The 22964-nt window shown below is 40.0% G+C and overlaps 1 protein-coding gene across 1 annotated transcript in view; it reads left to right on the top strand.

Annotated features, from left to right (window-relative positions):
- Positions 1 to 22964, top strand: part of NUP210 (nucleoporin 210) — a 166542-nt gene that overhangs the window by 59368 nt on the left and 84210 nt on the right. The window contains exons 7-13 of the mRNA XM_027836937.1: positions 4169 to 4327; positions 5001 to 5069; positions 6663 to 6769; positions 7755 to 7895; positions 8995 to 9132; positions 11530 to 11685; positions 17238 to 17436. Of these exons, the coding sequence (XP_027692738.1) occupies positions 4169 to 4327; positions 5001 to 5069; positions 6663 to 6769; positions 7755 to 7895; positions 8995 to 9132; positions 11530 to 11685; positions 17238 to 17436 (969 nt within the window). The remainder of the gene's footprint in view (positions 1 to 4168; positions 4328 to 5000; positions 5070 to 6662; positions 6770 to 7754; positions 7896 to 8994; positions 9133 to 11529; positions 11686 to 17237; positions 17437 to 22964) is intronic.

The following is a 22964-nucleotide window of genomic DNA, read 5'->3' as shown; positions in this document are numbered from 1 at the left end:
AATTTTTAAAATTTCAATGAACAAAAGTAAATTTTCTCTCCTTCCCATTCCTACCCCCATGAAAAAATGGGGAAGATTTAGGTGGGGGAGAGAAAGAAAATGAGTTCTCTTTTGGACAGGTTGAGTTTGAGATACTTATGAGACATCTAATTTGAAATGTCCAAGAGGTAGTTGGTGATGTGGGACTAGAACTCAAGAGAAAGGTGAGGGCTGGATAGATGAATATGGATATCACTTGCATAGAAGTGGTAGTTGAACCTATAAGAACCTATGATCATCAAGTGAAATAATATGGAGGGAAAAGAGAGAGGGACCAGGACAGAGCCTTAGGGGATGTCCACAGTTAGTGAATGTGATCTTTGATGAATATCTAGCAAAAGAGATTAAGAAGGACCAGTCAGACAGGTAGTACAGGAATCAGGAGAGTACAGTGTCATGAAAACTTAGAGAGAAGAGGGTATATAGGAGAACTAGAAGAAAACAGAATCACAAAAACCTAGAGAAGAAAGAGTATGTAGGAGGAGATGGTGATCAACTGCGTCAAAGGTTGCAGAGAGGCCAAAGATGATGAGGATTGAGATGAAGGAATCAACATAGAAGAAAAATTGGAGATGAAACAGGATAGGTAGGGGTAAGGAGTTGGGGAGGAGGAGAGAGGAGATGATCAATCTAACAAGGCTCCTAAGGAAGTCAATGGCAGAGAGAGTATCAGTGAATTAATTAGTGGTCAACAGTATCAGATCTTCCAGAGAGGTCAAGGAGGACAAAGACTAGGAAAATAAGCAATTGGATTTGGAAATTAATAGATTATTGTTCACCATAAAGAGAGGCATTTCATTAGAGTTGGGCAGGGGTGGACAGATGGGAAGAGATCAGTGGTACACATAAAAGAGTAAGCCTTGGCAAGAAGCATCATCTCACCCTCTGAGCCGAAGGGCAAGGAGGAGGCAATAGGTGAAGATCTCGAGAAGCTTTCACATATGGAGTAGAGACGTCAATTGAATTAGAAGTTAAGGTCATCCTTTGGGAGTGAGGTGGATGGGGTAGAGTTGGAAGTTTGGGGACTGCAAAGAAGACTTGGAAGATCATACTATTGGATGATAAGGAGTTAGCAACAGATTTGGAATAGGATTGCTTTGCAGTAATGGGGGAGCAGGTGAGGTTCAAGGATGCTACCTTGGGGAAAGCCCTTATATCTAGATTACCCTGCTTCAAAAAATGTCAAAGATTTGGTGTTTCAACATACATAAGTGGTAAGAGCGGTTAAAATATTTATGAAATTTTGTCTTTGGCACAGACTTTACATTTATGAAAATGAGTTTGCTTGAAGGAAGTTGAATAGAGTTAAAGCTGTGTGCTAGTTTTAAATTAGTCTGCTTTTTCGAATAGAAGGAGAAGCTGTTCTCTTCCAGTAAAGTTGGTATTTGGTCCCACTATACTGTGGGGTCCTGTTGGGATGGTCTATGTGTGTTCATCCACATGCAGATGGTGGAAATTGCCTGTTAGTCTTTGTCCATTACCCTGCCTCGTTTGCTGCTCTCTGGGAATCTTTGTTATTAAAATTTTAAAGACCATAAAGTAGTTAGAAGTCTGCAATGAAATTTTAAAGATACCTATGGTTGCTAATTAAAGCTCAGACTTTGAATATGTAAGATTATTTATACAACAGTGGGTTCTGTTTAGATTTTTTTATCCTTGCTATACCAGTTCATACTCAAGAAATTATATTCCATTTAAAAATTCTATATTGAAGGTCTTTTTATGCTGATAGGATGTAGTTAAATTTATTGAGCTGGAGCCTTTCAGTGCCCAGGTAGGGTAGGAACTTGAAACTGTGGGCATGGCAGGATATCAATGACTCAGCAGTTGGGCTTCCGAGTGTGTTCCTTTGGTCTATGACATTTTGTGTTATCTCCTGGTTGGTCTCCTTTGGGGACTTGCAACCAGGGAATTGGGCTTGTATCCCCTATAGGGCTCTGTGTGTGTTTCTGGTCATGCTGCTGGGACACCAATACATCTGGATCCAGGATGCTTTCCTTGTAATGATATGCCTGGTTAGGGTCAGCATGAGCTCTGTCTAGTCATTTCTACCTGTTAGTGGTTCGTCCTTCAGGCTCTATCAAGAGTACCTGGCTGGCACAAAGTAGGCAACTAAATAAATTCTTCCTATGGATCCATTTCCTAATCTGTAAAATGAAAAAGCTGGACTAGATAGTCTGTAACAATCCATCTAACTCTAAAATTCTCTAATAATTACTTAGATGATGACTTATGAAAACCAGTGCTTAAGTATACTATAAGAGAATGTTATTTAAAGGGATATTTGCTGAATTCTTTTCTCAAGTAAAGGATCCTTTTGTGAAGAGTCTCATCATTGTCTGAGTGTGGCAAATTCAAACTTTCGTAAAATTGTCCTTTCATCCAATTGAGGGCACTTGTGAAGTACACAGTCTCCACCATCCTATATGATAGAAGTGTTGTGTCTGGCTTCTGTGATTCTGTGATAGAACATCATAAGATTACAGATTCGGAACTAGAATGGACTTTAGGTGTCATTGAGTCCAATTTGTTCATTTTACAGAAGAGGAAACAGACCCAGAGAGGTGAACTAAGTTGCCCACAATGATACAGATAGTAAAGAGTAAAGCCAGAATGCAAACCAAAGTCTTCAGAATCCTAATTCAGTGTTCTTCCCACTATACAACATATCATATCATAAGTTTTATTAGTTATTTGTATACCTGACTTGGGTCCATAATTTAGGGTATGGTTCCTGGGAACTGTGAAAAATCTCCTTCTCTGTAATGTCCCTGGCACCTGTATTAGGGTTCTTCTCTCTCAAGTCCCTGTAGTAAAGTGAACCCATAGGGCAGGTACCTTTTCTGATTTACCTTAGTATTTCTCCTCCTCTATATTGATGTGTGTGTTGTACATATCAATCAACTAGTGTTTATTAAGCACCTACTATGTACCCAACCTTGTGTTCGGTATATGGATAGAGATAAAAGTAAACAGTCCCTGCTCCCAAGAAGGTGACTACCTTCTATCACATGGTCAGAATGAGTTTGTGCCGTTTTTGAAGTTGCCTATATTTTGGAAGTATTTTTAGATATTGGGAGAAATTGACTCTTTGAAGGTGATTTTAGAATATTGAAATAATGCTGCTTAAGGTGACAATTAGATTTTTTTATGATTTTCAACACTTAGCAGCTCATGAATTCTGAGTATATGGTAAAAAATTTACAAGGAACAGAGCTTTGCTTACCCACTTTGCTAACAAACGAAAAAGGAGAATAAAATCAATGACAGAGCCACCTTGGGCTCATAATTTGGGCCATGGTTCCTGGGAATTGTGAAAAATGCTTCTAGCTGTAATGTCCCTGGTTCCCTATATCATGACTCCCCTCTCTCATGTCACTTGAATAAAGGGGCTTCAGTGAAAGGAGATCACATCAGATAGAAATCTAAAGGTTTGATGGACCACTTCCCCTCCCTCCCAAATAAAAAAAGAGGGTGGAAATTGTGACCTCCACCTAGCTTATAATGGAAACAGTGAATGCTAAATCATAAATGCTACAACAAAAATCACAATTTTCCTTAAAAAAAATCAACTGTTTCTCACCCTGCTAATTTATTAGTTGCTCCAAAATGTACCTGATAGAACAACAACAGAAAAGCCCCCAAGATTGATGGGTTACCAAGATGGTATCTTCTAGATAAATTCCCTGCAAATGACAGACTTCAGTTCCCTCAAACCTGTTGTCCAGAGGCTTTTTAGAAACCATGGTTGATGTGTCTCATTCAACTTGCCCTACTCTTTCTCTCAAGATGGCATAGCAACAGACTCAACTGATACCCTAAAAATTCCCTGCTCTAGTTAACAGAAATGACTTGTGTCATCATTCCTTAAACAGCTGGGAAATTTTCCTCAAAGGCTATAGTTCATTTAAAGGGGAGGAAGGTTCCGGGTTGCTTATGGCTGTGCTTTTCTGCAGGTTTCTTAGAGACTGTCAGCTTTTTCCATAAGGCATGACAGTTTGATTTTTGCTTAATTTTCCATTTTTCAAGTCTATCTACTGTCATTAATGGGACTCATACATCTTAGCCAAGGAGCTGCATTATTGTTCAACATTTTTTTTCATTCTTGTTTTGTCTCTCCCATGTACAGAATTAATGATGCCTTCTGATCAGTATGAACTGCAACTCCAGAATAACATACTCGGCCCCGAGGGAGACCCAACACGGCCTGTCGCCAGGTTGATTCAGGCGACATCAACAGTCACTGCATTGCAGCAGGGACAGACCAACCTGGTGCTGGGACACAAAAATATCCTCTGAGTGTGTGTGTGTTTGTATCTGTGTCTGTGTGTGTGTGTATGTATATGTGTGCATTCAAGCTCAGGTTGTACTTCAGTTCCCCAAATATTTTTTGATGTGGAGATATCTTTCTCCTCTGAACTCATGGCCAGGCTAAAAATATCCCTGCTTTCTCCCAGTGATCTGAAATCAGAAAGAATCGAAATAGCAACATCGAATTACCCACCTCTCTGGATGACTCACTAGTTAAAATCCTAGAAATGAGAAGTAGCAAATAAAGAAACAGCATTATTCCCTCCTTCCAGAATCTTCTTAAGGGCTTAGAACCCTTTCACAGTGGTGCGTGGCATGGATTATTGGGAAAATCATCAGGGGATAAGATAGGTTCGACACAGACACATGAGATTCTCTGAAAGTTTGTGGTTGTTTTTGGTAAAGAAATCATTCTGTTGGTGTAAAAAGCATTCATTGTGTTGTCTAGAGTTCTGGGAAATAACTATTCCAGATTGGCAATGTGGAAAACAGCCAGAGGCAATTATATATTTTTAAAATTATTTTTTATTTCTTTAGAGATCTGGCCTCTGATACAAATACCAGTTAATCAATCAGACAAAAATGAGCTTAGTCCCCTTCCAATAAGTTTATTTTCCTCCAATGGCTTTGTTTCTTAATTAAGACTTCAGGCATTCGTATGCAGGGTGCTTCCAGATTACCTAACAGCACTATTTATGTTGTGGAACCTGGATACTTGGGTAAGTACCAGTTTCCTGACTACTGTACAGTGAATCCAAAAATCAGAATTTACTGGGACAGTTCTTAAAATGTCCAGTTTTACCCACATGCACACATACAAACACACATGTGTATATATGTATGTAGGTGTATGTTTGCAATGCATATATGCACACAAAATATATTTTGTGTGTGTAGGCAATATATACCTCATATATTGTGTGTATATATGTATATGTATAGATATATGCACCTGTGTGTGTGTTTATACATATAAGGTGATAATAATCACACATAATCACATATAAGGTGACTCAGCCTATTCTGACCCATGTGGACCCTGGGGGGCTTGTTAATAGTTGAATTGAAACCCTTTGCTTCACCTGCGGGCCTCTCCCTGCTGGCTACTTTTGGGCTATTTGCTTCTTAACAGCATTTCCTCCAGCGCAATGTGTAGACATGTGGGGAAAAAAGCAGAAGATAAGCCTGCTTGGTTTGATCCTTGGTGGTAGAAAGGGAGGGAAGGGAAGTGGAATTAAACAGAGGGAGGCTTTTGGCATGTCAAGAAAAGACTGGAAAGAGAAAAAATTAAAAAGAAAGAAAGAAAAGTCCGAAGATCACTAGGACTTTTAATGGATTTCATAAAGTATCTTGATCTCATTGGAAAACTTACACTCAGGTGCCCAAAAGCATCTCTTTGTTTCATTCTATTTCCCTCTCCCCCTTGGGAGAATAAGCATGATGGCAATGTGAATTCAGAGGCAATTTATCCCATGAAACAGAAGTGTCTGGAAAGGAAAGCTGAGGGCAGAGTACAGAAGGAGGGAGGAAGAAACCAAGGAAGCAGTAGGAACAGAGCCTCTCTAACCGTAATAGCATTTGAAAGAAGTTTAGGACACGTATCGTGTAGCATTTCACAAAAGTACCATTTTCATCCTTCTATTTGAAACCACTTTCACATTAAATGTGCTGTCATACTTCAATGATGTCAATCTCTGACACCTTGTGTGGTGATAGATACCATTTTGATCTTGCTGCCAAAGATTTGGAATTTTTGCCATGCCTAGAATTAATGTCTTTTAGAAAATGTAATTGTCAGATTATTTTCCTGATTACCTGCAGTAGCTCAGCCTGGGCTTTTGAAGCATGTTCTTGGTATTTTAGGTGTAATTGGTTTCATTATGGATCATTAAACTAGTCCATTGTATCTGCTAGTTAGTTCATTTGTCTAGAACACAGGGCCGATGCAGACAAAGTTATCAGTTTGAACCTCATACTGGCCACTTAGTTTTAATCTTTTCCATGACAACAGACTAACCCCCATAGTCCTGGCTGCAGGCTGATCCCTCTAGCTCTGCTTAGCCATCTTTTGAATACATGATGAATGGGAACCAGTAAAAAGGGTGGGGAGAACTCAGCATGGCTCATTCCTTTTTTTTTTTTCTACTGTCAGGTAAAGAGGTGAAGTCAATTGTTTTGTCACATTCTAATGGTGGACCAGCAGCATTCTCTCCATATATAAGGGGCAGCTCTTGAGTCAGAACATCTAATGATAGGCAACCTTCTGTTCTAGAGATTAGATGGTCAAGTTGCTCTGCTTCTGTGTTTTATAGGCTTCACAATTCATCCTGGGGACAGATGGGTCCTTGAAACTGGCCGATTTTATGAAATCACCATCGAGGTGTATGATAAATCAAGTAACAAGGTGTATTTATCGGATGTAAGTATATACCAAGGAATGATTCCCTGCAATGTCCCTGGATCTAATTTGGAGTCATATCAGCTATGAATATAGCAACCATCTGAGCACCCCCTCTGCAACTTTTGAGTTTTGAAGGGTTTCCAAGGGGCCAATTTAGTGGTTAATGTCAGAATCCTCTACCTACTGATTAGCTTGTCAGATTCTTAAGGAAGACTTAAGAGTGTTCCCTGACACCGCTCAGGTCCGTACAGAATTGAGTTTATACACAGTACCCTAATTCTAATTCCTGTAAATTTGAAAGAGGTACACATTGGCTAAAGTTAACGCCAGCATTTGTTGGAGGTTAATGTATATCTGTACATGGAGAGGGGGGTCTGCTCAAGGCCTTGGGTAACAGGTAATAGTTAAGAAAGAAGAAGAATGAAGCTGCCATGTTATCTTTACTTCTTGAGTGTCATTGTCACTGCACTTCTGGAGTGCTTGAAAAGCTGGGTTGGTTTTTGTTGTTTGTTTTGTTTGTCTTTTGTTTTCTCAGTAAACAATGATGTCTCAGGTGTAGATTCTTGTGCTGTCAATCTCTATGTAGTCAGTGCCAAATTAAATTAACTTTCTGACTTTGGTAACTTGTGCTGTTCTAATGAACTTCTCGGTTCATTAGAGAATTTCCCTATATGATTCCTGCTACATTTTTTTAAATTAGAATCTCTTCATAATCACCAATTATCTAGGTCCAAGGTGGTATAGTCTGGTTGATAGTTTTACTTCCTTTCTCTGGGATTGACATATAGGGAAAGAAATATGTCTTTGATTTGTTCAGAGAAGTTGCTCTTTTCCATCTTCTCATTCAATTGAATCAACAAGGCTGATTTTTCCTTCTTTGAAATTAGATTTCCTGAGGCTTTGATATTAAGTTTCTTTTTCTTTTTTTTAATGGAAGCGTTTTAGCCATTCTTCTATAGGTCAGTCACAGAGAGCTATTAACCGTGCCTATTTTGATTTCCAGAATATCAGAATTGATACCGCATTGCCTCGGGAATATTTTGAGGTGCTTAAGTCCTCCCAGAATGGTTCATACCATCAAGTCAAGGCAATAAAAAAGGGACAGACAGTGATTGATGCAGCCCTCACCTCTGTGGTGGATCAGGTAAACTTGTCCCAATGAGCCTTTCATTTTGCCTTTATCTCCAACTTTGATGATTACCTCAACAAGAAATAAATGATGGGTCTTTGGGGGAAATCATGAATGTTAGTGTGCTCTTCCTCCTTTCCCCAAAGAATAAGCCTTGCTAGGATTAGGGGCAGACTGGAAGCCATTGCTTTTGGGAACAATGTGTTGCTCAACCTTTGGCCTGTTATGGGACTGCTGTGTCTAGCTATGTTCATGATGAGGAATAATGGGGGGAAAAATCCTTTCCCAGGATGGAATTCTCAACTTTCTTTTCATGTATTCTTGCATGTAAATTCATCATCTGGTCTGTAACAGTTTCTACCAGACTATACAATTGTCATGGATTTGGCATAGATTGTCCACTTTTACCCTTTTTTCTCCTTTCCTCCCAACCTGCATTTTACAGGATTCCATTTGATTCCATAAAAATGTATTAATTGCTTACTATGTGCAAGGTACTATCCTAAGTGCAAGGAAGTGAAAGGAAAAAATGGACTGGTCCCTTGCCTTCAAGGAGATCATGGAAGTTGGTACACTCTCCATGTATGCTCATAATAAGCTTTAAAGAATTAATTATGTGGGTTGGTTATAGCATATGCGCAGATAAATCAATTTAACATATACACAAAGTAATTTTGGAAGAGAGAGAGAGAGAGAGAGAGAGAGAGAGAGAAAGAGAGAACACTCAGCTACTGGGAGAGAACACTAAAGGTCATGTGTAGGAGGTGGTGCCCAAAATATGTTTTGAAGGAGGCTAGGGACCCTATGAACCAGAGATGAGGAAGGAGAGCATTCTATCCTTAGGAACTATCCCCAATACCTCCCCTTTTCCCCATAGACCCAGTATCACTTTAAAACCTGTCCTTGGAAAATAGAAGGGGTGGGGTCAGTTTATTGCATTGTTTACTTTTCATTCATATTCATGTGGGCATGTGCTAGTTTGAAGGGCTCTTTCTCTCTCTCTCTCTCTTTCTGATTCCTTGGGGGTGGGGAGATAGGTGAGAAGGAGCTTGTTGATTTGAAAGATAGTGCAGATGAAATAGTTGCCATGGTGATTACTGCTTTTCCATTGTAGGATGGAGGTGTCCACACATTACCAGTCCCTGTCCGGAATCAACAGGAGGTTGAAATTTATGTCCCCATCACCCTTTCACCAAGCATCCTGACTTTTCCATGGCAGCCCAAAACAGGAGCCTATCAATACACAATAAAGGTAAAAATGTCAACCACAGAAAATGATTAATGCTGAATCACAGTGAGGAAGTGTCACTAAAATTGCTAAAGGAAGGCTTGTCATGGGTATTTTTCTAGGGGAGCTATATTGTCATTCCATCTTGTCTTCATCCTACCTTAGTGAACTTGAAATGAACTTAGGAAGTTATCTGAGGAAAAATTTAGTGCTGGCTTAAACTGTTTTTTTCCAGTTGATTTTCTTCTAGCCATTACCCTCTGGACAAATGGTTTTCTTACCCTCCTCTGCCCATTATGTGAAAGGTTTGTTTTTTTCTAAGACTAAGTAAGCAAGACAGATATGGCAAGGTAGTATGGCGGCTGTGAGATAGACCCCTGTAACTCTTTACTCTTAGAAACAACTTCATCTCTTTCTTAGACAAAGTCCAGCTTTGTTGTTGTTTTTTTTTTTTTTTTTATCAGGAGGGTTAAAGAAGTTCCATTTTAGGAGGACGGCTGAATTAGAATCCTGAAGATAAAACATGGGTCGGCATTAAGTTCCCTCACATGGTTTTCAGGTTTCTTGAACTCAGTGTTTTCTTTCCCAGCGGTCTTGGACATTCTGTTTGTCCTTCACTGCCCCAACTCCTATACTGCCACATGGAACAGAATAGTAATTGAACTGAGTGAAAGGGAGGTGTGGCTGCTAGAGAATCTGATGACTCGTACTCACTTTCAGCCCTTGTCCCTCTGGGGACTCCGGTCATTGTGTCAATTTCCTTCCTGCCTAAAATCACAATTAGTGGTTCTCTTCCTAACCCCCACCCTCAATCATTCAGTTTTTAATTAAATAAATGGCAAAGGGGAAGTGGGGTACAGATAGTACAGGTGGAGGTTGATCTGCTCAGCTGGTTCTAGAGTGGTTCCATCTCTTGAAGGCTCAGACAAGAGAAGGGAGAACGGTCATTGCATCCAACACAAACAGTTGATGCTCATCTTTGTGATGAAAAGGGAGGAACTGGGACAATAGCACCCTTCCCCAAAGTCAAATAAAGTTTTGGCAGAGCAGGAAACCTAAGCCAACAGCTCCCTCTGTCCCATCTGTTTGTTTGCCTGTCTGGCTTTCAGGGTAGAGACTGGATGGCTGTTTTCTACCTTAGGAAAAGCACCCATCTTTACTGTGTTGCAATGTCAGGGCCTGCTTCTTATGGTTTCCTTACTTCAGAGCATTCCCCAAAAAGTGGAATCAGACATTGGGAGGGAAGGAACATAGGATTATGACTTCTTCTGACTCATTCACTTCTGAATTCTTCTTGTCTGGCCTTTTACAAAAAACAAAACAAAATGTTGTGGTTCAGATCCAGGGAATGGGGGCCACCATGTCCCAGATCTGAAAATTCATTCATTTATTTGTAGCGTTTATTGAGCGTGTCCTATGCAGGGCACTGTACTATACACATCCTTGAGGGAGATGCAGGGATAAATGAAACATGTTTCCTGCCCTTACAGAGCTCACTATGTAGCAAATTCCTTCCCTAAAAAGGGCTAAGAGGTAGGTAGCATGGTATAGGCTGGCCTTTGAGTCTGGAAGATCTGGGTTCAAGTTCTGCCTGGGACACATATTGACTGTGTGATCCTAGACAAGGTAAGTGACTTGTCAGTGCCCCTGCCAATTTTCTAAGATTAGAATTTCCAGATAGATTGTATATCTGCATCCATGGAGGGAATTCCTATACCAGCCTCCTATCTGATTTTAATCATTGATGAAATCATAGATCGGGACCTCCCCTACACATACCTACCAAAAAAGATTCAGACTCCTAGAATCTTGGGATAACTACCATTTACTACTAATCCATGCATTCTTCAGACCCCAGATGCAGAGGGACTTACTTTTCTGTTTAGGGGGTAAAACATAAAAGTGTCACAATGAAAAGAAACCCACCTCATTTTCATTGACCCTTTCTACCTCTTCTCACCAGTTGAAGGCCAATGTCCATAGCATCCTTATCCAGCTATGCCAGGACCCTCCACTGTCCAAGGGTCTGTATCCAGCAGCTTGAGTTTGGAGTGGTGAGAGATGGTTCATGTGCAGTCCTGATCACAGAGGCTAGGGCATAAGTAATCACAGGTGTCTAGGTAGGCCACATCTCAGAGTGGTGCACTTATGTCAGATATTCTGGGAAAGACAGGACCAGCACGCAATTGAAATAGTAACAGATGACTAGCCGAGGGTCTGCCAATTTCTGCCCCAGGAGAAAGAGTTTTTTTCAGTAGCAACTCTTGATATGTAGGGCTTGTGCTCTGTTTCCAAACTACATTTTCCCTGGGGAAATTTTGGCAAGGCTTCCTCTGATGCACCTGCCCCACATTGTGAGCCATAAGGTACCTTAGGGAAGGAGAGGTCAGCATGTTGAATCAATGTTCTCTTCCTTCCTAGGCCTATGGTGGGAGTGGAAACTTCACCTGGTCCTCATCGAGCCACATGGTAGCCACGGTCACAGTCAAGGGTGTAATGACGACCAGCAGTGACATTGGTGTCAGCGTGATCCAGGCACACGATGTGCAGAATCCCTTACATTATGGAGACATGAAGGTATTTGAGTGAGGTGGTGGAAACTCGGGGATCCAAGACTCTAGACCATGTGGGGAGGGGAGGGGAGGGTTCACCAAGTCAATGATAACAGATTGAGAAGGGCCATTCCTGCTTTAAATCAATCAATCAACAAGCATTTACTAAGTGCTTATTCTGTGCCAGGCATTTTGCTAAGCACTGGGGAATACCAAGACAATGGTTCAAAAGGCATTTTGGGGACCTTTGTTTTAGTGAAAGGGTAGAAGAAGGGGGTTAGTGTTAGAGAAAGGCTGCAGTAGATAAATAATCTACTCCAGATCCATGTGATGTTTTAAGATATGACAGATCTTTTACAACTTCAGAGGGATGAGAAAAAACATCCTGATACAACCCTATCTTCAGCTACATAGAGGTAGCAGAATGGTGATTTGCTGGTTTTAAACCATGACTGAAGAAGTATCAGCAAGAGGCCATAGTTTGGCTCATTCATTCAAGAAAGTGAATGGACAAAGAATTCATTGACTTTTTAGTCAGAGAACCTGGATTCATATTTTGCTTCTGATGCTTATTACCTTTATGACCTTGGGCAATTCACTTAATCTCCAGGCTTTAATTTCCTCATCTATAAAATGAGGAAGCTATATAGATGGTCAGAGAGGTCTCAATCTATATGATTTGGGATCCTGTCAACTCCTATGTACAAGGTATTGTGTTTGATGTTGTGGGAAGGATCTAAAGATCAATATGGGCATAATCCCTGGCTTCAAGGTTCTCACAGCCCGGGATTCTTGTTTCCATTTAAAGAATCCATTCCATAAAATATAATTTTTTGACTATGTAACAAATCCTGTAAGAATTTTTCTTGGATGGCAGGTCAAATTGGTTGAGCTTTGCACACCTGAGCATTTTGGGGGATGCTAAATATCAATTCGCATGTCTAGCAGGATTTGCTCTGTTTGGACTGAGTTTTGGAAGGAGCCTGATCTACTGACCTCAATTTTCAATTCAAACATTTGTTAAACACCTACTACATGCAAGACAAGGCAGTGGATGCATAGGGAAGAAATATAAGCAGTCATGTTCTGATAGTAGAAATTTTTGAACATAGAACCATGAAAAACAGTGTGATATAATGGAAAGAAGCTGCATGTGAGGGTCAGAAAACCTGGCTTCAAGCCTGGCTCTGCCACGAGTGAGATCTGGGATAGCCTATTGAGTCATCTAACTTCCTTGCAATTCGATTATGTCATCTTTAAAATAGAATCATAGTATCTGCCCTAGATACTTTACTGAGTTATAAACAATAAAGTGCTATATAAATGTGATCTATTATTATTATCTAATGACCTAATGACCAAATGCTTTGGAAAGTCAAAAACAGAATGCTCTTCAGTTTCCTTAATCCACTGGGTAGATGGTTTTCAAAATATAGATACTGGAAGTGAACATCTCAGAGCAGATGTAATGTCATGAAGAGTTACCACCACTCTGTGACTAGAAATTGGTGTCAAAGCTCTTGATAGTAGGATTAAGTCATTGGATGAGACCATAGAGATTATCTGGTTTCAGGCCCTTGTTCTACAGATGAAGAAACTAAGTCCCAAACAAGTGAAATGATTTGTCCAAATTCACATAGGGAGTAAATAGGAGAGATATGATTTAAACCCAGGTCTTCTGATTCCAGTTCCAATCAATGACTCAGTCACTAAGCATTTATTAAATGCTTACTCTATATCAGTCTCTTTGCTATGCATTGTAGATAAAAAGACAATGAAAACTGTCTTCAAGATGTTCACATTCTACATGGGAAGACAACATGTATACATATAAGTATTCAAAAAATACAGGTAAATTTAGCAGGGAAACACTAGTTAGTGAAGGGGATCAGGGAAGGTTTAATGTTGGAGGTGATGTTTGAGCTGAGCTTTGAAGAAAGAAGATTCTAAAGTGTTGCTGAGTAGGGAGGGCATAAAGATGTGGGGGATAGAAAGGAAAGAGAATGTGGTTTGGGGAGCAAAAAATGTAATTGACTGGACCAAAGATTACATGAAAAGGAAGTAATAACAGAGGTTCATAAAATTCTCTGCTTTGCTTTTAAAGTCCCCTATAACCTTGCCCCTTCCTATCTTTTTAGTCTTCTTACTCCTTACACCACCACCACCCCTCATGTACTCTTCAATCCAGTGACACTGGTGTTCTTGCTGTTTCTTGCACTATACACTTCCGTCTCCTGACTGAGCATTTTCATTGGCTATTCCTCATGTCTGAAATGGTCCTCCTCCTCATTGCCACCTTTTAGTTTCCCTAGCTTTCTTTAAGTCTCAACTAAAATCCCACCTTCTTCAAGAAGCCTTTCCCCAATCCCTCTTTTTTTTAAAGGAATGTAAACAGTTTAACTTTAATGAGTTTCTTATGATTTTCCTTTTTATACTTTTCTTAAATCTTTTATTTGAAAGTCAGATTTTCTCTTTAGCTCTGGTCTTTTTATCAAGAATGCTTGAAAGTCTTCTGTTTCACTAAATGTCTATATTTTTTCCTTGAAAGATTATCATCAGTTTTGCTTGTATGTTATTCTTGGTTGTAATTCCAGCTCTTTTGCCTTCTAGAATATCATATTCCAAGCCCTCTGTTCCTTTAACGTTATAGCTATTAAATCTTGTGCAATCCTGACTAAGGCTCTATGGTATTTGAAAGCTTTCTTTCTGGCTACATGAAACATTTTCTCTTTACTTGGGAGGTCTGGAATTTGATTATAATATACCTGGGAGTTTTCATTTTGGGAACCCCTTCAGGTGGTGATTGGTGATTAAATTTCCATTTTACTCTCTGGTTCTAGGATATTGGAGCAGTTTTCCTTGATTATTTCTTGAAATACGATGTCTAGGGTCTTTCTTTGATGATAGCTTTCAGGTGATCTAATAATTTTTAAGTTATTTCTCCTTGACCTGTTTTCTAGGTAATTTGTTTTTCTGATGAGATATTTTACATTTGATACTACCTTTTCATTCTTTTGACTTTGATTATTTCTTGATGTCTCATGGAGTCATTATCTTCTACTTGCCCAATTCTAATTTTTAAGAAATCTATTTTTTTTTTGCTTTTTGGTGAGGTAATTGGGGTTAAGTGACTTGCCCAGGGTTACACAGCTACCAAGTGTCTGGTCTGAGACCAGATTTGAGCTCAGGTCCTCCTGACTCCAAGACCAGAGCTCTATTCACTGCTCCACCTAGCTGCCCCAAGAAATCATTTTCTCCTGTGAGCTTTTGTACCTCTTTCCATTTGACCAATTCTGCTTTTTTAAGGAGTTATTTTCATCAGTGAATTTTTGAACTTCTTCCATTTGGTCAATTCTGTTATTAAGGTATTGATTGTTTTCTTCAGTATTTTTTGTTTCTCTTTTACCAAGCTGCTAATTGTCTTTTCATATTTTTCTTTCTTTGCTTTCTTTTTTTTTACCTATTTTTCCCCCTACCATTCTTATTTGATTTTGAAAAGAATTTTTTTAGCTTTTCTAGGAATTCTTGTTGAGCTTATGTCTAATTTACATTTTTTTCTCTGAGGTTTTGTTTGTAGTTGTTTTCACTTCATTGTCTTCTGAGTTTGTGTCTTGATCTTCCCTGTTACCATAGTAAGTTTTTATGGTCAAGTTCTTTTATTGTTGTTGTTTGCTTATTTTTCCCACCCAATTTCTTGATTTGGAATTTTATGTTAAAGTTGGGCTCTGTTCCCTCCTTGGAGGGGGAAGGGGCATTGTCTCAAGTTTCAGGCTTTTTTTGCTCTGTTGTTTTCAGAGCTAGTTCTGAGGAGGGGTTGGAAGTTTTTGGTAATTCCAAGGTGGTGTGCTCTGGGGAGAGGGGTGGTTACTGCTCTCCTGGTCTGCACTCTAGTCCTTACTCAGAAAGAGCCCCTGATCCCTTAGAATTGTAATCAGTACTACTCTTCAGGGCCCCTTCTCCCTTGGGACCAGAAAAGATATCATTTCTCAAGGTCCCTGATCCCTTGGAGCCCAGAGTGATACTGCCGCCCAGGGCTTCTGCTCCCTTTCAAGCAAAAGTGCTCCTCTCTGCCCTTTAACTATGATCCAAGAGTGGGTATAGGCAGTGGAGTTGCCAAAGAGCATCTGGTCCTGTGTCCAGTGCTAGCCCAGGGTACCCTGTAATCTTTCTCTGACCAGCTGCCAGTTCCCCTTACTGTTTCTGGCTTGAGAGTCCCCAAAGCTGCTTCTGCTTTTGTCATAGTTCTCTCTTTCCAACTTCCTATGTTGTCTTGAGCTGGAAGAATGTCTCCCTCTAACCTTTTGTTGGCTCTGCCACTCCAGAATTTGATTTGAGACATTATTTTAAAGTTGTTTGGGGAGAAATGTTGGGAAAGCTCAGCTGAATACTTATCTACTCCACCATCTTGACTTCCCCCATCCCTCTTAATGCTAGTGCCTTCCGCTCTGTGATTTTCCCTAATTCATCCTGTCTAGATTTTATTAGTACATAGTTGTTTTCATATTGTCTCTCCTATTAGATTGTGAGGTACTTAAGAGTGGGGACTCTTTTTTCCTTTCTTTGTATCCCCAGCATTTAGCACAATGCTAGGCACATAGTAGGTACTTAATAAATACTTTTAGACTGACTAATTCCTATTGCTTCACCACCACCACCACTGCTACTAGTACTAATTATGGTGGTAATGATGATGACAACTCATGTTTACATAACTTTTATTCTTCACAGTCCATTTTTCTTATAGCAACAGTGTAGGGGTAGGTGGTAATAGAATCTCAGAGCTCAGAGTCATAATAATCATTATTATAATATTTACTAGCAATCATAAGGTGTGTTAAGGTATACAAAGTACTTTACAAATATTGTCCCATCACAATGACTCTAGAAGGTACGTTCCATTATTTATCCCCATTTTACATATTAGGAAACAGGTTAAGTGGTTTGCCCAGGGTCACACGGATGGGAAACGTCTAAGCCTGGATTTGAACTCAGTTCTTCCTGACTTCAAGTCCCATACTCTTATTTGCTCCACCATCCAGCTTTGGAGCTCATCTAATCCAAGTCCATTTTACAGCCAAGGAAAGTGTAGCACAAGGAAAGTTTAAGTGACTTGGCCAAAGTCACATACCTTGCTTGTGAGAGACTAGAACTAGAATCCTAGTCTGTACTACACTTCTTTATGGCGGCCCTAATTTCTTCAGCACTTGCTTTGCAAAAGGTGACTTCTAGCTTGAATATTCATGGAGGAAATGCTTTCAAACTATACTGAGAAAGACTTACATATTTTATGTCTGAATTATCTTAAATCCACTTGCCATCTTGGTATCTCTATGGAGAGGAGGTAGAAATGTTCATCACTAATGGAGTAGTGGTGGGGAGAAAACCTGTTCCTGGAGTCACCCTAAGGGTCACAGTGAGGACAATGGGCACAAGGGTTTAGGAATACTGAAAGGAAAGAGGGCAGTGTAGAAAATTGCAAAGAAGGGAGCTCATGGCAGATTTCATGCACTTGAAAGGGTAGTATTATGTTAATCCCGTACCCAGGCCATAATTGTGCCCTTTGTGTCTCCTATTCAGGTGTATGTAATAGAGCCCAGCAGCATGGAGTTTATACCTTGCCAGGTGGAAGCACGGGTGGGCCAAACCCTGGAGCTTCCCCTGAGGATCAATGGTCTCATGCCAGGGGAAGTCAATGAGGTGGTCACTCTGAGTGACTGTTCACACTTTGACCTGATGGTGGATGTGGAGAATCATGGAGTATTCCAGCCGCTCCCAGGTAAGCCAAGGAGCTCTCTGGTTTGGAAGGGCTAAGCAAGAATATTCATTTAGTGCCGTTTTCCTGATATCAATATCAAAATAGTAATTGTATGGCCATGGAGAAGGGTGGGAGAGAACTATACTTTTTCAAATATTCTAATGGATCTGTGATCTAATCCACGTGGCTGTGACCATCAACAATGCCAATCACAACCCATCCATGTCTGCTTATCCTAGATGACTCTCAACTCCTTCCTTCCATAGGTTCACCATGGGCTCCATCCAGTCTGCTCAGGGACTTTGTTATTTTATTTTGACATTGCAAAGATACCTAGGAAACAGATAGTCTGTTCATCCATTATTCATTGCTCTCACCATGTAAGCAGCCTATTCTATTCAATCATACATTTCTTTGATGACATCATTTATCTGGGTCTTCTTTTACTTTTACACAGACAGCAAACCACAAAACTAGAATTTAAACTCGGGTTCCCTGACTCAAAATACAGAGTTCTTGCTGAAGGATACCTCTAGGATCTGTATAGGGCTCCTTGTCTCCCCTTCCTCAATGTCACTTCCATTTTAGATGCTGGCGGGGATGTGGTGAAGCCAACTCTAAGCCCTTGTGAGAGCCATTGTCAAATCTTCAGAGTGAGCATTTACACCTTGGAAATCAGTAATCACTATTTTTGTCAATTGTCTGGACTTAAGAGTATAAATTATGTAGACTAAACTTAAAAGTATGTTGTGGACACAGTTTTTCTCCCAGAGAGCCCAGATGTTAAGCATTTGCCATTACATCCCTGGATGTTAGGTCCTGGCAAAGGAGCTATTCGTACTAGCTGATGATAAACTATACCAGTTGATATAGTCTATAGCTGGTATAGACTATACCAGATCATACCCATAGATCCCATAAAACTCAACCACCTTATCTTTTATCTGATTTCCTTCTGACATCTACATTGCCCAACACTGTTGGAATGCCAGTGCTGCTTAATTCATGTTCACTGACTGCTATAGTGATCAAGTCTGAGACAGTTTTCTCGAAAAATTGCCAAACTCCTTGGGGTTAGTCATTTCTGTCCCAAGTGGAGCCCCGATTTCTGATATGGTTCTTCTCTAGTCCTTCCTTGTTTTGCTGGAAAAAGAGAGAGAGCTTTATTTTCATTATCAGAGAAGCCACCTTCTTCTCTATTTAAGCATAGGGCACCATCTGTCTAATGGTTACTGGTTATCAGCATTTTCTCTCCTACACCCCGTCTCCAGCTGTTGCTCCCACTGTCACACTAGCTATTGGCACCCAAAATGTCTCACCTGCCTTTAGGGGTACAGTTAATGCATCTGCAATCTTTGAAGGGCCAATTATGTTGCCAGGGCTAGGGGGCTAAGTGTTTGCAGTAACTGGGAAGCAGATGTACCCATCCCCTAGAGTACCTTTCCTAGAAGGTCACTCTGTGTGTGTGTGTGTGTGTGTACCAGGCACCAGGGATATCTGCACGCAATATTAGAGTTACAGAGAAGCCTTCTTCTTAGTCAGGAAACTAGTTATATTAAGTAGAATACATTCTTATTATGACTAAATTGCTACAACTGGCTGATGTCCATCAATGGTCTGCAAATGATTTGGCTATAACAGTTGCCCCTATAGCATTCTGCTCAGGAGTCTGGTTATTTAATGGTTGCAGATGCTATGAACTCAGCACATCAAAAATAGGGTATATTGAACGTAGTAAAGTAATAAATTGTGCTTATGTTTGTTCCTTTTTTTCTAAGATTATCTCTTTAAAAATCCCTTTGATGTACTAATAGCCCCTAATGAAAAAAGCCTCTCTTAGTGTAGTAAGTCTCTCTGGTTTTTCTCTAAAGTGTCTCCCCATCTATTTAGTCCATCCTGAAAATACTACCAGAGTAATCTTTCCAGCATTTCTCATTAGTCCCCTGATCAAAATCTTTCAATGGCTCCCTGTCAATTTCCAACTGAGACTCATTGGCATATCTCAGTGGAAGGGAGGGAGCCAACATGTGAAGTCAGCAAACCCCAGCTTTCCAAAAGCATCCTGGTGGTTTCATCCCCTCTGATCCACCTGAGATCCACTGGATTTCTGTGTTTCCCAGATAGGTTGCATCCTAATTTGTTCCCTGCTTATCAATGCCCAGCCTTATTCCTTCTGTTTCCCAAGATTCAACACACAAGCCTACTATTGATTGCTTCTAGCTGGAGCTTGGTGGACATGCCTGGCCTCTTCTTCCTCTGTACCTCTTTCACTAGGATTCCCTCTACACCTTCATGGATGGACACTCCTCTCAATGTCTTTTTAATACAATCTAGAATCTTAGTGCAGCATTCTAGACCTTCTACCATTTGGCTCCAGATAACCTCCTTTCCAGCCTTGTCTCCTACTCTTCACTGTATGTGTTCTACATTCCAAAGAGATCAGACAACTTTCTATTCCTCAGCTTTTTCTTGCCTCTTCCTTCCTCTTAGCCTTTGTTCATATTTTCCCTGTTGCCTGTAATAGACTTTACTGTCTTCACCTGCTTCGGGTGCCACTATTTCTTTTCTTTTATTATGAACTCAACAAATGTAAAAAAAAAACATATGAATATTTCAATAGACAAAGAAGGAGAGAAGATTGTATATGGAAATGGTGGTCTTCTATTGCATACATACAATTTTAAGAGAATGTTTGTGTACTTTATATGAGCACATATTTAACACATTTGAAACAAAATGGCTCTCTTTGTGTGCCCCTTCTGGATTTCCTTTTCTTTTCTTAAAAAGCAAAAAACCCAAATATTTCATTGATGCTTTTTTCTTTTCTTTTTTTTTTGTATTACTACACACCCCATTCCCAATTTTCCCAATCAAAATAAAAGCTTTCTCTTGTAATACAAACAAAATGGTTCCATCTTTTCCAGTAAGCTTTCTAGGATTTCCTAAGCTGGAGGTAGTCTCTCCATCTCCAAAATTCTCACAACACCTCATTCATTCCTATTCTACACTTAGCATATTCTGATTTGGATGATATTTATCTGTGTACCTGCTCCTCTCCTACCTCTCCCCTTCCTAAACTATAAACTGAGTGCAAGGAAGATATATATGTCTTTTTAGCTTTACTGTCATCAGAGTGCCTAACACAAGACCTTGCATCTAGTAGAAGCTTAATAAATATTTAATTTGCTGAAAGAAGCAAGCTATTAGGTGGAAAGTGGAAGACTCAAAGTGCTCTGTCATAGAATTAGCAAACTGGAAACATGGAGATTAGCTGCCCAGTTCCTGAGAACACAAAGCTGGCAATCAGAGTCCTTCTGCATATCCTTCTTCTCCCAGAGAAGGGCAGAATCATTTTGAGGGTGGTTCTGCACCATTTGCCTGAGATAAACTCTGCATTTACAGATGGTTGATAACTGTGAGCGGGCTCATAGACTATAGGCTTGGTACACACTATAGCCATAGTGATAGTATATTCAGTTTCCCTCAAGATTTCACTAGCTCACCATTTCTATTGGCCTTTCCTCTGAAGCCCTTGCAGATAATGCGATTTAGCCTTCCCTTTAAATAAGAATTTCAGAGTTTGGGAGTTGAAAGGACCTTTTAAAATGATGATCTAGTCCAATCCTCTTATGTTATAGAGGAGGCCCAGGGAGACTAAGGGATTTGTTCTAGGTTACACAAGAAGTATCAGGGGTGGGATTTGAACCTGGTGCCTTGACTTCAGAGCTATTTCCGTTTTGTTTTGTTTTTCCCACTATACCATTCTGCCTCCTACTGAGGCCCAGAGAAAGGAAGAAGTGACAAAGTCAAGACCAAAAGGCATCAAGGTGGTATAATGGTTAGAGCTCTAGACTTGGAGTCAGGAAGACCTGCGTTCAAATCTAGCCTCAGACACTTACTAACTGTGCGACCCTGGGCACATCACTTAATCTCTATCTGCCTCAGTTTCCTTACCTGTAAAATGGAAATAATAATAGCACCTACCTCCCAGGGTTGTTGTGAGGATCAAATGAGATAATATTTGTTAAGTGCTTAGCAAAGTATCTGGCACTTCATAAATGCTTGTTTCCTTCCTCTCCTATCCCAGAGATCTTTATTCATAGCCCCACACCCTTCTACTATACTGTATTGCCTCCCAAAATTCAATCTTAAAGGAACCAGGTAATGTTCAGATAATGATATTTCAGTTTAACAAACGCTTAGGATCATAAGATCATAACTCTAAAGCTCAAAGGGACTTCAGAGGCCATCGAGTTCATTCCCTGTATTTTACAGAAGAGGAAACTGAGGCTAAAGGTGGTTAAGTGACTGCCAAAGTCACACAGGAAATTAGCATCAGTGTGAGGCACAAAACTAGGTCTTCCAGTTCCAGAGCCAGGGTGCATCCTCCATTCTACCATGAACTATGCAAAGTGATTCTTTCCTTTTCTTGGAAGACGCTGGGTCTGCAGAAGAACTGAGAGCCCCCATTTTCCTGTCTCCTACCTCAAAGCAGCAGAGCACACGCATTCCTCCTGCCTTCAGCAAAGAAAGGATTGAGCATTGTTTTGTGTTTCCAATTGCTTGTAGAACTGTTTTAATTTAGAATGACATGGAAAAACAACACTGTGTTTCTGAGGAACACAAGCAAACTATATTACTGTCTGTCCCTTGAGGATGGCTTTGTGTGCTTTGTAAGCTGCCTAGGAGAAATTGAAATTTATTAAATTTAAATATCTCCAGGAAGGTAACCATTTTAGAATTGGAGACAGTACATTACTGGACACAAGAGAGAATACTGCCGTAGCATGAGCTTGATACCTCCCTCTCAAAGGGAGTTTAGTGTAGGGAGAAGGGACTCTGTGTACTGTGAGTATGTGTCTGGGTTGAAATAAGGGCAGTGCAAAATTCCAAGGTTTCTAGAAAGAGGAGTTGTGGCTAGATTACTTCAGCAGGCCCATATCTCAAAGTGAACATCAGTCAGCTTGCTCAGGCGGGAGATTTCAGCCTCAGATAGCACCAAGACTCCTTTTTATGCAACTGTCAATATCCAGGAGCCACCATGAACACTTAATTAAAAAAACAGAATTACATTTTAAAAAATGTTACATCAATGAGAACTGTCATCATCTCTGTTGTCATTGATGGAAGGAGTACTCATATCAATGAAATGATGATTCTGGAAATATCAAAGCAAAATAGGAACAATGATAATGAGACTGTAAAATATGGGAAGTGCTTTATAATCATAAATTATTATTATCATCATTACTTCCAAGTGCTCAAATAAGATTACCTAGGAATTCTTCTGGGCCGGTCCTCAAATAGAGACAGGAAAACCAGCTTAGGTTCCGTTACCTAATAAAAGCTGAATCTTAGGAACTCTCTTGATGATTTCCAGCCTTGAAACCAAACACCCACCCAAATGAGTATGATTTTAGACCTCCTTAAATCTCTTAGAATTACTCGACCTGAAGCTTGGAGCAGAATTTCATTCCTCTAATAGTCTACACTTCTCTTCTCTTCTCTTCTCTTCTCTTCTCTTCTCTTCTCTTCTCTTCTCTTCTCTT

The sequence above is a fragment of the Vombatus ursinus genome, unplaced genomic scaffold (genome assembly GCF_900497805.2).
Source record: "Vombatus ursinus unplaced genomic scaffold, bare-nosed wombat genome assembly UNPS02014820.1, whole genome shotgun sequence".
NCBI classification, from domain to species: Eukaryota; Metazoa; Chordata; class Mammalia; order Diprotodontia; family Vombatidae; genus Vombatus; species Vombatus ursinus.
This window is presented reverse-complemented; position numbering and strand designations above follow the sequence as displayed.